We start from the raw sequence: 15368 nt of genomic DNA, 5'->3' as shown, positions 1-15368 counted from the left end.
GTAAACTTGAATACATGGAGATGGATGTTTAATGCCATGTTGTGGGACATTATAGACAAAGTAATAAGTCTCTATGACAAAGCCTCTACCAAAAGAGTTACATGGTGCACAGTGAAACACATGTCCTAAAATAGCATGATAATGAGAAAAATTGCACACTTTTGTTTCATCATGTTGCAGTTAAATGTCCATGTTGTATTCGTTTTGTAGATAAATGTCCATCAGCGTGCTGTAGTAGGAGATAAAGGGAAGCACAATAAGTTTCAGCTTCTGCCTACACCTGGTCATTGACTAGCTCAGTGTTTGATTTGATTGGAAGTTTTACATATGGAACATGTTATATCTATTTTATGGGCATCAGACTGAATATAAAGTATGTACACTGTAATGAGTTATACACTAACCACCTAAAAGTGAATCAAATCAAAAAAGAAAATAGTGTTATAGTATATAATATGTATAATATAAGTATACAATATATGTGTACCTTGTCTTCTCCTGTTTCCCAGTTTCCTGAAGCAGCTGCCCTCACACAGACGGTTCAGTCGCTGCTGTTTGATCAGCTCCAGGATCTCAGGCTGAATCCTCTCGCGTAACTCACTGTAAAAGCACAGTACACCAGAACAAGCAATAACACAAGCACTAGGATTTATGAGTCTATGTTTTGTAGTAGTATAAGACTGTCCGTACATGATCGGAGGGGACTGGAAGTCGTCCTGGCTCATGCGTTCGGACTGGCGCAGACGCAGGATTTCTGAATAGTTTAAACCTCGGAGTTTGTTTTTCAGTTGGTCCAAAGACGAAGGCTTCATGGCCAGAGCCCGAGTGATTTGCTCCCTCACCACCTGCATCACCTACAACAACAACAACAACAAAGATTATATTACGAATGTTTGTGGATAAAAAAAGTTCACTTTATCATTACAATGCGATCACTTGCAGAATTCTAATCAAGTGACTCAGCAAATTCAGCACTGATGTAACAAAACTTAAACTCCATATCATTTGTGGTTGCTTTTGTTTACATACATGCATTAATACATACTGTCATAATACTGTCATGATAATTAATATATTTTTTGGGATCACTATTTATCATGTGTACATTTTCTTTGCGTTACAGGGAATCTTTGGTAATTTTTAGTAATTTTTTGGCTACACAATAAGATTTAAGCCATAAAAGGTTGAATTAATAGTAAAAAATAATAATAATACATTTTAGGTATATAGCGCTTTTCTAAACACTCAAAGACGCTGTCCAAAGAATACAATTTTAAAAAGACATATTTAAAAACCAGGTAATGGGACTGTGGTGGATACTTCTGCCACCACTCCATACTGTCAGTATTATTTCATTTCATTTACATTAAGTTAATTACATTATACATAATTTAATTCAGTTATTTAGACTTATATTCTAATTTGGGTGCACACATTTTAGTTAATATAAGTCTGAATTATTTGCTTACACTTGTTCTTTTTGGGTTTTTTAGTTTTGTTAGTTAGTTTTATTAAGTTAGTTTGTTTAGTTTGTGTTGAGGTCACTTTATTATCATTTATTATTTTCTGTATTATAATTATTTGCCTTCTTGTTACTTTGATTAAGTTAGTAGTTTTAGTTAATTACTTAGTGTAATTCCTCCCTCTTGTGTTCAGCTTTAGTTGGTCCTCTGGTATTTAAACAGCCCTGTTCCTTTGTCTGGTTAGGTTAGTTTTGTTCAGTTCAGTTTGATTTGAGTTTCCCCATTTGGACCCGGCTTTTTTTGTTCATGATTTACCTAATTTGAGCCTTTGTTAAATTATCTCTTTTTTGGACTTTATTAAATTTAAACTTATTTTAATACTTTGTCTTTGCCTTTCTGTTTGGTCCACTACAGGGCCAAAATATAGGCAAGATTTAAAAGCAGGTTAGACATTAAAATCAGTTCTAAATAAATGAGTTTTGAGCATGTTTTTGAAGGTGCAGAGTTCTTTACAGTGACGGATTTGCTGAGGTAGAGTTCCAGAGGGTGGGGGCTTTGATGAAGAAGGCTCTGTTTCCCTAGGTTCAGAGCTCAGTATTAATAACTTCTATGAATCATTACAGACATTACAAACTAAGCCCTAAACTGTTTCATGCTGCTTTTTATTTATTGCGGTTTGTGTATTACATATTTAGAATAGTTTTCGTCTTTTGAATCTGCTCTTGGGTTTTTGTGTCAGTGGCATAGATTAGTATTAGTATTATCGTTTATATTTACTTCAGCAGTATATCACACTTTAAAATGTGTTATATTGACATGTATTTGTACATTTATGCAATATTATGTTAGAATTTAAGTATTTTTACTCTTTGTTATTATAATATACTGTGATGTGTAACGAGATTAGGCATTCCTAAGGAGGAATGTCTGCAGAAATCATGTAAAGCATCGCTGACATCTTTTAAATGACAAAACAAATTAAATCTTCCACTAGGGTTGGGCGGTATCCAAATTTTGATACTGTGAAACCATCTCAGGATTTTACCAGCGTATTACAGTATTACCAAAATGTTTTAGTATGACTTTGGTAAGCTACAAAGCTGCACCAGTGTACGGTCTATGCATATGACCTGCAGACTTATGATCTCTGAAAAGTTAAAACACGAACCATCTCCAATGCGACACACGCACAGAACAGACTCACCATTAGCCGCAACATCCTCTGTCGCAGAAAAAAAAAAAAAATCCACTGAAAAAACGCATATTCCACTGAGTCGTGTCCTTTAGTCCGACAAAAGCTGAACCTCATCAGCAGCACAAGAAGCAAGTAGTTTTTATCAGCGCTTCCAGTTCATGTAAATAAGCCATTTTAAGTTTCGTTTCTGTAAAACGAAAAGAAATGTGGCCTGAAGTCAAAATGCTGCCAAATTGCAGAAGTACTAGTATTTTTGGGGGGGACCAACTCGCTTGGAGCCAGACTTGTCGTCTTGTCTTGGTCTCCCTTATGCGCATTATGTGAGAGCGGAACGAAACTAATCGAACGTCATCTTCCCAAGAAACATTACAGATACTATTCGTTTTAAACCATGATAGCATTAAATTGAAAATACAACCACACATTAATTGGTGCTGAGCAAACAAATAAAGATATCAATAAGTTATAATATTATATTAGGTCCTTACGTGCTGCAGATTTTTTAAATGAAGGTAATGAAACTGATACCGCTGCTATTTTTTGATACCGCGGTATACTGTAATACCGTATTACCGCCCAACCCTTTTTTCCACTAGATTACAGTATTTACTTGCAGGAACAAAAACGTATTCTGCCTATCTTGGCCAAGCTACTGAAAAATGCATGTGTAATGAATAATTGTAAACCTTGTTAAAGTCTTCGGCAGTAGCTCTCATCTCTTTCCATGTTTTGTTGAGCAGTTGGATACAGACACAAAAGAACTCCTCCCAGGCCCGATCATGAGTGAAGAACATCGGGTGGTAATCATTACACCCTTCGTTTGCTGGAGGGGAAAAATAACATTATTACATTTGGGCTGTAGCACGTCCAAAATCTGTATTATTTTAGGTACAATTATTGTCAGAGATATACTTTGTACTTACGTAACTCTCCGACCTGCAGAATCTCACAGAGCATCCTGGTCAGTTCAATGGCACAACGACCAAACGGACACTCGTGTTTATCCTCACGACTGCTGTTCTCCAAAACTATCTGTGAGACAGTTACAATGGACATGTGAGTGCTTTTACACTGTAGTAGTAGAAGTAGTAAGTAAGTAAGTAGTATTGGTGCAAGCAATACACAAACAAGAGAATAAATTTCTAAAAGGCTAAATCTTACTATAAAATATTGTAATACATATTTGAAAGCAAAAGGATGTAGCAGCAGCAGCAGCAGTAGCAGTAGTAGTAGTAGTAGTAGTAGTAGTAGTAGTAGTAGAAGTAGTAGTAACAGTAGCAGTAGCAGCAGTAGCAGCATTAGTAGTAGCAACAACAGTACCAGCAGCAGTAGTAGTAGTAGCAGTAGCAGTAGCAGTAGTAGTAGTAGTAACAGCGGTAGTAGTAGCAGTAGTAGCAGCAGTAGCAGTGGTAGTATCAGTAGTAGTAAATCCATGTCCGTACCCTGATGTAAGTATCTTGGTGTACTTTGGCGAGGTACAGCATGTTGTCTAGAGCCAACATCCCTGGAGGAGTCTGAGTGAAGTCCAGCGCTGGGTTCACATGGTTCTGAAACAAACACAGGGATATTAGAATATAATTACATTAGCTTATTTTGAAATTATTAGAACAAGAGAAGAATATATAAATAAAATACTAATACATTTTTACTTTTTACAATAATAGTATGTAAAAATATAATAACGATAGTATTTCTTACTTGAATATTGGAATTACAGTAACAAATGAGACAATGTTGTGTTTTTGTTTGCAGACATACTGTAACTGATCCTGTAGTAGTAGTGGGACGATGTAGAAGTATAGAAATGTGTTATATTCACTCTTTTACTCTTATTCTGTCGATTTCTTAAAGGTGCACTTTGTAACTTTTCGGTAGTGGATCTGTCACCTTTTTGTTTTTAGAAAGGTTATTGCTCTGCTTGGAATGTTCCACAGTATGACATTAAACAGGTCTACCTAACATTTATTCAATTATAGGTGATTTTCTAGCTCAAAACTACCTAGAAAACCAGGCATTCTGACTGTGAGTGGGGTTGTCTCTTTGATAGAAAGGTTAAATATCATAGTGTAAAACATTCCAGATAAAAAGTAATAACATCTCCATGGAGAAAACAAGTGGTAGACCCCCCACCAGAAAAGTTACACAATGCACCTTTAACAATGTTATGTTTTGTTTGCAGACATACTGTAACTGATAATGTAGTCGTAGTGGGACAATGTAGAAGTATAGACATCTGTTGCACTGTGCTACTCTTATTCTATGGGTTAATGGTTATTTCTTAAAGGTGAATTGCGTGACTTTTCTCATGGAGGGTCCGTCACCTGCTTGTCTCCATGGAGATGTTATTGCTTTGTCTAGATAGAATGTTCCACAGTAAGATTAATCCTGTCTCTATCCTATTGGTTAAATTATAGGTCAGATCTGTGGAGAGACAACCGTAGTCACAGAGAGAATTATTGTATTCTTAAGCAATAGAAACACCTAATGAATAAATGCTAGATAGATGTGTTTAATGTCATACCATGGAACATTCCAGGCAACGTAATACCATCTCCATGTAGACAAGCAGGACCCTCCACCAGAATATTTTCCGAATGCACCTTTAAAGAGACATGCACTGACCGTGAAGCCGAGCATCTTGTAGTCTTTGCTGTACATGGCCTTCCTCTTCTCTGTCCCTGTGGGGTCGTTCTCTCCATCAAAGGCGATTCTGCGCAGCTCGAATATGATGTCTCTCTGGGTCTAGGACACGGAATATGAATGAGATCAAATTATATTCATCTAATTATATTTATTGGCACAAGTTCCACGCTTAGTCATCCATTTTATTCATCATTACACTGCTATCACCGAGACAAGCACGTAGCTATCTGTGGATGCAATGAATGAACACTTTTTAATTTAGTGCAGCCGCTATTTTAATTCATGCTTCTACAAATAAATGTCTCTTTCCAATAATGGTAAATGGTCACATTTTTATACAGCGTTTTTCCACCTTCAAGGCTCTCAGGAACCACTCACCCATTCACACACACATTCATACACCAGTGTACACAGACACTAGCCTGATTCATCAGCCGGTTTCACTTCGTAGAAACTGTCTGACCTCACAGCATTAGGATTTGTTCACTCGACGGTAGGCGGGTACTTTTTTCATTTAACCAATCACTGCTGTTTGGTCGTGACATATGTAATGCACCGCTAAAGGGGCAAACTGGTATATTAAGCTTTTGCCAAATCCGTTAGGAAGATAAAATTCACCAAACATTCTTTTTGTTCCAGCTTTAAATCCTCGATCGAATCGTTGCCAACACAGAATGTATGGCTCTTCGTTGACTGGCTGGTACTCGAGCTTGCACTTCCGGGGTTTTTGCGAACAGTCTAGTGTATTCCCATTCCTGACCTAGTCGCTGGAGAGAAATGAGCGGAGGTACTAGGTGGCATCAGCCTGGCTACACAGACACTGTGGGTGAGGTGGATTTGAACAGCCAATCTTCAGATCAGTGGACAAACATTCTATCAACACAGATACTGCCGCCAATTTATTATTATTAATAATAATAAATTATATAATACATGTTTAACTTATATAATGTATTATCATAAAAGCATATAAAGGGTATCCCCAGCTTTGACTACCCCAAATTTAAGACTTTTTAAAGACCTTTTTAAGACCACTTACAAGAACATTAAGACCAACATCGCACCCATTCTATGGGCGAAAAAAACACCAGCTCCAATTGTAATAATGATCAGCCAACTACCAGTACTATATCTTGAATCTAAGAGCCACTAAACTTACACTTTCTCATGATCCATCCAACATCTTCTTCCACTGTACTGATTGTTTACTCATTGCCTCCGGCGCCAATAAACAAAGTATTGTTTGCGCATACTCCAAATTAGACGTTCATTCACATTATGTGATTTCATGTTGTTGTTTTTTTTCCCTCCCTCATTTTAACGTCGCACTGCAGCCTGGTTGAGTATACAAAAAAATAGGCTGATGAAATTTAAGACCTTTGTGAAAAAAATAAGACTTGGGCAACTAAATTTAAGACTTTTTAAGGCCTTAATTTAGGAACATGAAATTTAAGACGTTTAAGACCCCGCGGCTACGCTGATGTAAGTACAACATTCTACAGAAACATTAGGTGTCATTTGATTTTTTAAACTGTACACATTTTTATGCAAGTATTAATTTATTTTTGAAATACTGATCACCCGTGCCACCACAGTCTCAGTGGATAGTACATGGATGGATCGTACATTTATGTATTGCTACGCTTTTAGTATGATCTGACCTGGTCATTGGGGTCCATCTTGGTCATCATCCTCTCCTCCAGAAGGTTAAAGGTCAGCACTTGGAGCACATAGAGCTGGTGGGCCATCTCTGCTTTGATCGGTCGGTTTCCTCTGATAACATGCTACACAGAGGATGCAGCGGGTTAAGAGGCAGACACACAAACTGATATCACTTTGAAAATAAAAACACTTCTTTAAAGAGCCTCTCTCTTCTCTGATCTGCCACTTTTTGAAGTAGCTTTTTTGAAGTTAACTTTTCGCTGTAAACAAATTAGATCCTTAACCAGTATAGCTATCAACCAAACTCAAACTCAAGCCACTGACATGTTTGGGTAAAAACTGGTTTAGTATTAATTGCTCCATTGGATAATTTGGCAAAACATCAAACTAAGGTGATGAATATAGCCTTGCAAAAATACTTAGAACAGAGTTTATTAATTGGTGAGAAAATTACAGAGGAATTTTGGAAGAAAAACATTGCATACTGTAAAAATAACTATGAATCTAAAGTCTAAGATTAGCAGCCAGTGTTCCAAAATACATTGTAGCGCCATCTGTTTAATTTCCCTTTGGAACAATCCATTACTTAAACTCTTGTACTTAGAGTAAACCTGGAGTTTATAGCACATAAGCTTGAAGTGGTGCTGCGTCGACTTACATTGAGGATGATGGATCGCAGGTGCTTCTGGGCCAAAGTGCTCGCCATTTCCTACGGGGCAAAAGACACAACGTTAATTTACTTGATAGCTAACAATGCATAAACATGATGAATTATATGAACTAACTACAGGTGTATTCTTTCAGCACTTTTATTTATGTTTGGGAGAAAATTGCAAGGTCTAAGTTAAAGTGCCTATGACATGTTTTCTCATTTTCACTTGGTTTGTCGGGATATTAACTTTGATAAATATTATAATATCATAGTTTTACATCAGTTAAGTGTCAGTTTGTGGGGGTAAAAAAGTTGAAAAAAAAAGTACAAAAATACAGGAAGTAGCGGTGTGAAATCCCTCTGTCCACTGTCTTATCTTTAAATATGTAGTCATTTTTAGCATGAACTAGCCTGATTCATCTCAGTGTTAGAATTTCTTAGCTCGACAGTAGGCGGGTACTTTTTTTTATTTAACCAATCGCTTCTATTTAGTTGTGACGTATGCAATGCACCACTAACGGGACTAACTGGTATATTAAGCTTTTCCCAAATTCCGTAGGAAGAAGGACAATAACGTCTTTCCCCTTGATAAAATCCACCAAACATTTTCTTTGTTCCGGCTTTAAATCCTCGATCTCGGGAATCGTTGACAACACAGAATGTATGGCTCTTCACTGATTGCCTTTTTGTGAACTGTCTAGTGTATTTTGATTCCTGACCTAGTCACTGGAGAGAAATGAAACTGAGCAGAGGCACTAGGTGGCACCAGCCTGGCTAAGCAAAAACCTCAAAAAGATAAAATTGGACAGAAAGTATTGATGCTAACAAGTGCGGATGCCGGACGCTATGGACTCTATTCACGCTGACGTCACAAACCAGGAAGACGTTTGGAAACATGTGATTACATCTTCCAGTGTAGTTCCAGACACCAGGTTCGCCGACCGACTGTGATCAAACCCACTGAAATAAATGTAATCAGCAGTAAGAGGACTGCGTACGTATGTGCTGTTTGGAATCATCTGGAATTTGGCACCCCATCTCTTCTAATCACATGTACTCAGTACGGAATTGCGCGTCAGTGCAGAAATGATGAAAACTGAGATGTGGTTGGAATTGTTGATTAGTTGAACATAACATAATGCTACAATGACATGTAGATGAAGAAAACTGGGCAAAATTCAAATTTCCTAGATTTTGTCAGACTTACTACTGCGAACAGAGCCTGCCAAAAGTTGTTATCAATTCGTGTATCATTTGTTTTTCAATATAAAACCAAAAATAAGAAAACGAAAAAATTTATATTTTCTTCATTATTTGTCTCCAAAACCAAATGAAAAAAAAGGATAACGATTCATTTTTTCAGTTTTCGATTTTATGTTTAAATAATGAAAAAAATTAGATTTTCCCGTTTCCCTGACACAAACTGCGATGCCAGACTTTTGCGCCCCATACGGACTGAACCAGGACTAAATTATTTCGAAAACTAAACTAAAACTGTTTTCAGTCCCAGTCTCAGGTCTCAATCACGGCCTGGTCCTGGTCTGGTCCCGGCCTCAATCCTGGTCCTGTTCCCGGTCTCAGTCCCGGTCTCAGTCCTGGTCCCAGGACAAGTCTTGGTCTGGTCCCGGTCTAAGTCCTGGTCTCAGTCCCAGTCTGGTTCCGGTCTGGTCAGACCTGGTTTAGTCCATATGCGGCGCAAAAGTTCAGCATGGCAGTTTAAGTCACGGAAATGGGAAACAGGCGTTATCAGTTTTTTCCATTATTCATTTAAACATAAAATCGAAAACTGAAAAAACGAATCATTATCTGTTTTTTTTCATTTTGTGTCTGCAGACAAATAATGAAGAAAACAGTTATATAGTTATAGTTAATAGAGTCTTTTGTGCACAGAGCCTATTTAGACAAGTCTTGGCTCTTGATAACTTTACAGCTGCTGGGTAACAATTATGGAATTACCTCATATGTACTACCTGTGTCCAACCAAGAAGTAAAATTATTAAAATTAACTTTTTTTTATGTTTTAGTAAAATCTTTAATATAACAGTGTTAACTATGTATTCAGTGAAATGGATAAGCTAAGCTGCTGTTATACGCACTTTAAGGCTGTCTGTCTGCTGTTGCAACATTGCTGTGGTTCAGAAAATATTGTAAAAGATGAAAAGTAAATTGACTGAACAGAAAATGAAGTGAAGCTGACAAGGAAAGCTCTTGGGTCATTACTCACAGTGAGGTAACACTCCAGTGCATTAGAATAGTCCGAGTTCTGCAGAGGGACGGTTTGTGGGACAGTAATAATGGACATGCAAATACATAGAGCACAAGACATACAGCATGCACAACAAACAAGCCAAATACAGTATAAAGAATCACATGAACACCAAAATATGATGAAAACACTGAATTCTTTCAAAATGTCAATTTCTGAAATAATAAGAATCCCGCACAACATGGTGTTTAGTGCCATATTTTGGTTCTAGTTTCTGGACACTAGGACTGGGTATCATTAAGAAGTTGCCAATACAATACATACCTCGATACACAGGCCTCAATACGATACATATCTTGATACAGTGAGTGATTCGATATGATATATTTCAAATAGATTTGATATGGTTCAGTAAAAATAATGGCTAAATCGTGGCTGTGATAGTAAAAGTCTTTGTTAAACCTTGTGCAAAGTTCATAGGAAACACAAAAATTTAATAACAATAATCATCAAAACTGTAAAAATGTCAAATGTCTCACATGCACTGCAAAAAATAAAATCTAGCCATGTTAAAATTATTTGAATTAAGATAGATTTATCATGATTTGAGTAATTTTTTTGTACTTAAAATATGAAAATACATCTTGCTACACTTAAAATAAGAAAAACAACAACTATTTGCACTTAAAATAAGAAATTGATTCGTAGAATCAACTCAAATAAAGTAAAATATTGTTTCAATGAGTTTCCTTCCTCTAAACAAGAAACAAAACTGCAGCTCTGTAACAAAATAATTTAGTAAAATGCAACAAATAATATTCAATACAGCAGCCCACGATATCGATACTGTATCATCACAATAAACGATACGATATATCAATATTTCAATACTTTGGCACAGCTCTACTGGACACATTTTAAAAAGACTTATGCTAAATTAAATAACTCACTTCAGTAGTACTTGCACTGCTAGCTTTTGTTTTTCTGTCCATGCTAAATATTTTGTATTAACTGATACTTTTCAGCTGATGTCATCATTTTCTCCGGATGTGACGCTAACCGTAAACACACCTCTGTCTGAAGCTCTGTTATTCAAGTTAGACTTTGAGCTTTATTTTAACACAATCTGACGAGAAAGAGCTGATTTAGGTTATTAGGTTCTTTTTTCTGCCTCTTAACACGCTGCATCCTCTGTGTAGTATGTTATCAGAGGAAACTGACCAATCAAAGCAGAGATGGCTCACCAGCTCTGTGTACTCTTTTTAATTTTATGTAAATTGTGTAACAGCACAAATCAGATCACCTATTCCAACTAAATGAGCTCTTAGTCCAATGAGGTTTATTTAGCCTTCCAATATTTTATGTTATTAGGTTCTTTTTTCAGACTAAGAGTTTGTTTTCATACTTGACAGTTTTGACTGCTCGATAGGAAGACAGCGACAAAACTGTATAAATCAGCTGTCCGGACACGTCAAAATCACATGACCACTCTGAGGAAGACCACAGTGAGCAGTCCAAACTGTCAGGTATGAAAACAAACTCTTGGTCTGAAAAAAGAACCTAATAACATAAAATATTGGAAGGCTAAATAAACCTCATTGGACTAAGACTGGAATAGTTGGAATAGGTGATCTGATTTGTGCTGTTAAACTAGTCCCTCTTACATAAAATAAAAAATGGCACGTAGAGCTGGTGAGCCGTCTCTGCTTTGATTGGTCGGTCTCCTCTGATAAAATACTACACAGAGGATGCAGCGGGTTAAGTGGCAGACACACAAACTGATATCACTTTGAAAATAAAAACATGTCTTTGAAAAGCCTCTCTCTTCTCTGATCTGTGACATTTTGAAGCAGATTTTTCAAAGCTAGCTTTTCGCTGTAAACAAATTAAGATTCTTAACCAGTACACAGCTATCAACCAAAGTCAAGCTCTGAGTTGGAAGTACAGCAGGGGAGCGGATTTGTGCTGTTAAACAAGTCCCTCTCATCTATTGCCATGGAAACATACAGGTGAAATTCCACCTCCAGAAAGTTACGCTTTAAATACAAATATTGAAATAATCGTTTAACAAGAATAATCGTATAGATTTCAGAATATGTTTTAACTACTGGGTTAGCAGATTCTATACATAAGACCAAATGGAGATGGGATAGAAAAAGACTTTAGACAAAACTCAAAGTGAAAAGCTGATTATGTATGAGTACAGGCAAAATGACTCAGGGAGGTGAGTACAAAGGACTAGGGACAGATTGTGCAGACAAAAATGAATAGATATGACAGAATGGATCAAATTAAAAATGTACATTAGTTACAGAGAAAGCAATGGAAAATGTGTTGCATCTTGTGTTATAAAAATGATTAACTCACAGAATGAATGCTGGCAGACAGACACCTCTACCAACTAATGGAAGCATTATATGAGTTCAATTAGACATATGCGATAAAACGCCATTATTTAAACTACGTCTCACTAAATGTCTGTTCTAAAAGAGTGTTTTAGTTTGACTGGTGCGCAGACCTGTCTTCTGTCCTCTGGTGCCTTCAGGAACAGTGCGTTAATCAGAGCGATGGCGTAAGTCTGGATCTCCTGATTCGATCTGAAATATACAACAACAGAACACACCGTTAGAAGCACCTTGCTCTAAGAAACAGCATTCTTCAAGCTTGTCTACTACAACTACTACTAAAACTACTACTACAGCAACTACTACAACTACAACTACTGCAACTACTTCTACTACTACTACTACAACTACTACTACTACAACTACTACTACTACTACTACTACTACTACTACTACTACTACTACTACACTACTACTACTACAACTACTACTACTACTACTACTACTACTACTACTACTACTACTACTACTACTACTACTACTACTACTACAACTACAGCAACTACTACTACAACTACAACTACTACTACTACTACTACTACTACTACTACTACAACTACTACTACTACTACTACTACTAACTACTACAACTAAACTACTACTACTACTACTGCTGCTACTACTACAACTACTACAAGTATTACTACAACAACTACTACAAAAACTACTACAACAACTACTGCTACAACTACTACTACAACAACTACAACTATTACAACTACTACTATTACTACTACTACTACAACTACTACTACTACTACTACTACTACAACTACTACTACTACAACTACTACTACAACAACTGCTACTACTACTACAACAACAACTACAACTACTACAACTACTACTATTACTACTTCTACAACTACTACTACTACTACTACTACTACAACAACTGCTACTACTACTAAAATGGCTAGGACTAAAACTGGAAGACTACACCCAGGACTAAATGAGGGCAAAATTACCCGTCGATAACATAAAACCAGATCTAAAATAGGACTAATCCAGGACTTAACTAGGAGGACAAAATCTGGCACGACTAAACCAGCACAGCAGAATAAAACAAGATCTAAGATAGAACTAAACTACGAAAAAGCAATGTAAACAAAACCAAGTCCGAAATGGAGCTACACTGGGACTAGACACTGCATAAATAAGGATGAACTCAAAGCAATACTTAAAACAAGAATTTAAAGTGCGCCATTTGAGGACTACCTGAAGGAATACAAACTGAGAAACATTGATACAAGATAAACCCCAGCCTCACTGCACCAATTTCCCCTCTCCCCCTTTCTCCCCTCTCTCCCCAGGGCGTCCCGTTCAGAGCACAGGGCTCCGTGGGTGCGTGGGTGAGCTCACACTTGCAGGTGCCCGATGAGCTGTCCCACGGTGATCTCTTGCGCCACCCGGTGGTAGAGGCTGTGGCTGTTCAGGACCATGCTCTCCAGAATAGCTAGAGAGCGCTGCAGGATCGACACGTCCACCATGGGCTGGTTCACATATCCAGCGATCTGCAAGATGAGAGAAAGGGAATTAAATTGTACCTCATCATAAACATACCTGGAGTTGTGTTTTGTTTCATTCACACATAAACCCTGCATATTTAGGCTGTGTTCTTCTCTCACAAAGAAAACACACTGTTCCACCTTGTGATGTCATCTAGTAATTCAGCAAGTGCTCCACACTTTTAAACTCCATGCACCTTCGCTAGAATCATTTGGATACTTTCAGCCCTGGAACTGGCAAGCTCCACTGAAAAGAGTAACATGAAAACTACCACTACATGACATCACAAGAGCATTTTGAGCTTTGGAGATGTAGACAGACTAATAATAAAGGATTAATCAGACATTTGTGAATGAAACAAAACACAATTCCAGGTCTGTTTTTCATGAGGTACAATATAACATGTCTTAAAGCTCAAAAGTCATTTTTATGCAATGGAGGACAAAAACTGCAAACAAAGGATTATCTACATTCATAAAATCTGAGCTATGTAACTCTAAGATGGAGGTTCTGGTACCTTTATGTCTCCATGAAGATGTTATTGCATTGCCTAGAGCAGGGTTTTCAGCTGCTCAGCTTGCAGATCAGGTCCAAAAACCTTTGTTTTGAACTGCAAGTTCAAGACTGAGGGGAAGATGGCCAAAGAAAAGGCCTTGGAGTTCACTAACGCTCTTCAGCAGAAGGACAAAGAATTCCAAGAGCTATTTACTACAAATGACATGCAGTACCTGTATGATTTTTAAAAACAGGAAAATGAGCAACTAAAACAAGAGCTTGCATCTCCAAAGAAGTCATGGCAAAGGAGTTGCAAAAATTAATTGATACTCCTCAGGAGAAGGACAAGCAACTACAAGAAGAGGTTAGAGCACATAAGAGGCCCCGTGACCTGTATACTTCTATAATACATGAAAATGTGCAACTAAAACAAGAGATGGCCAAATCCAATGAAGTCACAGAAAAGTCTAATGAAAAAGACTTGGAGTTGCAAAAACTTACTGCTATTCTCCTGAAGAAGGAAAAGCATCTACAAGACCTAATGAATGCACATAAGGAGATCTGCTACCTGTATAATGCTGAAGTACAGGATCACGTGCAACTAAGGCAAGAGTTTGTCAACTTCAAAAGAGCAAGGAAAAAGATGAATGAAAAAGATCTGGAGTTGAAAGAGCTCAAAGATAACCTCCTGAAAAAAGAGAAAGAGCTGAAAAACCAAGTTAGTGCATACAAGGAGATAAGGTGTTTGTAGTGGCAGACACTGTCCAGCTCAAACAAGAGCTAGCCAACACCAGGAAAGTCCATGAGAAGTTGAAAGAAAAACTTCAAGAACATACTATGGAGACTCAGACCACTCGTAATGATGTTGGTAGAGATCAAACCAACAATGAAAATGAAAAACTGTCCAGGAAGGAGCAGGACCTGTCTTCTGAACTCTTTTCAACACGAGAGGAGCTCCATTTCCTGAAGCTTCATCGTGAATGTGAAAGAGCACAGAAATCCAGCCGCGCAAAAGGAGCGGCCTTAGTGGAGCAGCAGTGGAGGGGGCCCTGGCATCAACAGCACTAAAACACCTCCAAACATTACCCTTTACATACATCAATAAAAATAATTACAAAAAAATATTTTAAATGTGTGC

The 15368-nt window shown here is 37.4% G+C and overlaps 1 protein-coding gene across 8 annotated transcripts in view; it reads right to left on the bottom strand.

Moving 5' to 3' along the window:
- elmo2 (engulfment and cell motility 2) overlaps nt 1-15368 on the bottom strand; it is a 45690-nt gene that overhangs the window by 5465 nt on the left and 24857 nt on the right. For 3 of the 8 annotated variants that reach the window (XM_055160953.1, XM_055160946.1, XM_055160947.1), the window contains 11 exons: nt 13589-13740; nt 12340-12418; nt 9840-9878; nt 7622-7672; nt 6963-7085; nt 5281-5400; nt 4101-4205; nt 3582-3690; nt 3345-3481; nt 691-854; nt 488-600 (listed from right to left, as the gene is read on the bottom strand). In XM_055160953.1, the coding sequence (XP_055016928.1) occupies nt 488-600; nt 691-854; nt 3345-3481; nt 3582-3690; nt 4101-4205; nt 5281-5400; nt 6963-7085; nt 7622-7672; nt 9840-9878; nt 12340-12418; nt 13589-13740 (1192 nt within the window). The remainder of the gene's footprint in view (nt 1-487; nt 601-690; nt 855-3344; nt 3482-3581; nt 3691-4100; nt 4206-5280; nt 5401-6962; nt 7086-7621; nt 7673-9839; nt 9879-12339; nt 12419-13588; nt 13741-15368) is intronic. The other 5 variants (XM_020936981.2, XM_055160950.1, XM_055160951.1 and 2 more) reach the window with 3 other exon arrangements.

Source organism: Boleophthalmus pectinirostris, unplaced genomic scaffold (assembly GCF_026225935.1).
Source record: "Boleophthalmus pectinirostris isolate CB_2022bp ecotype Guang Dong unplaced genomic scaffold, ASM2622593v1 HiC_scaffold_3, whole genome shotgun sequence".
NCBI lineage: Eukaryota > Metazoa > Chordata > Actinopteri > Gobiiformes > Gobiidae > Boleophthalmus > Boleophthalmus pectinirostris.
The sequence above is the reverse complement of the archived record's forward strand: the minus strand, read 5'-3'. Positions and strand labels throughout refer to the sequence as shown.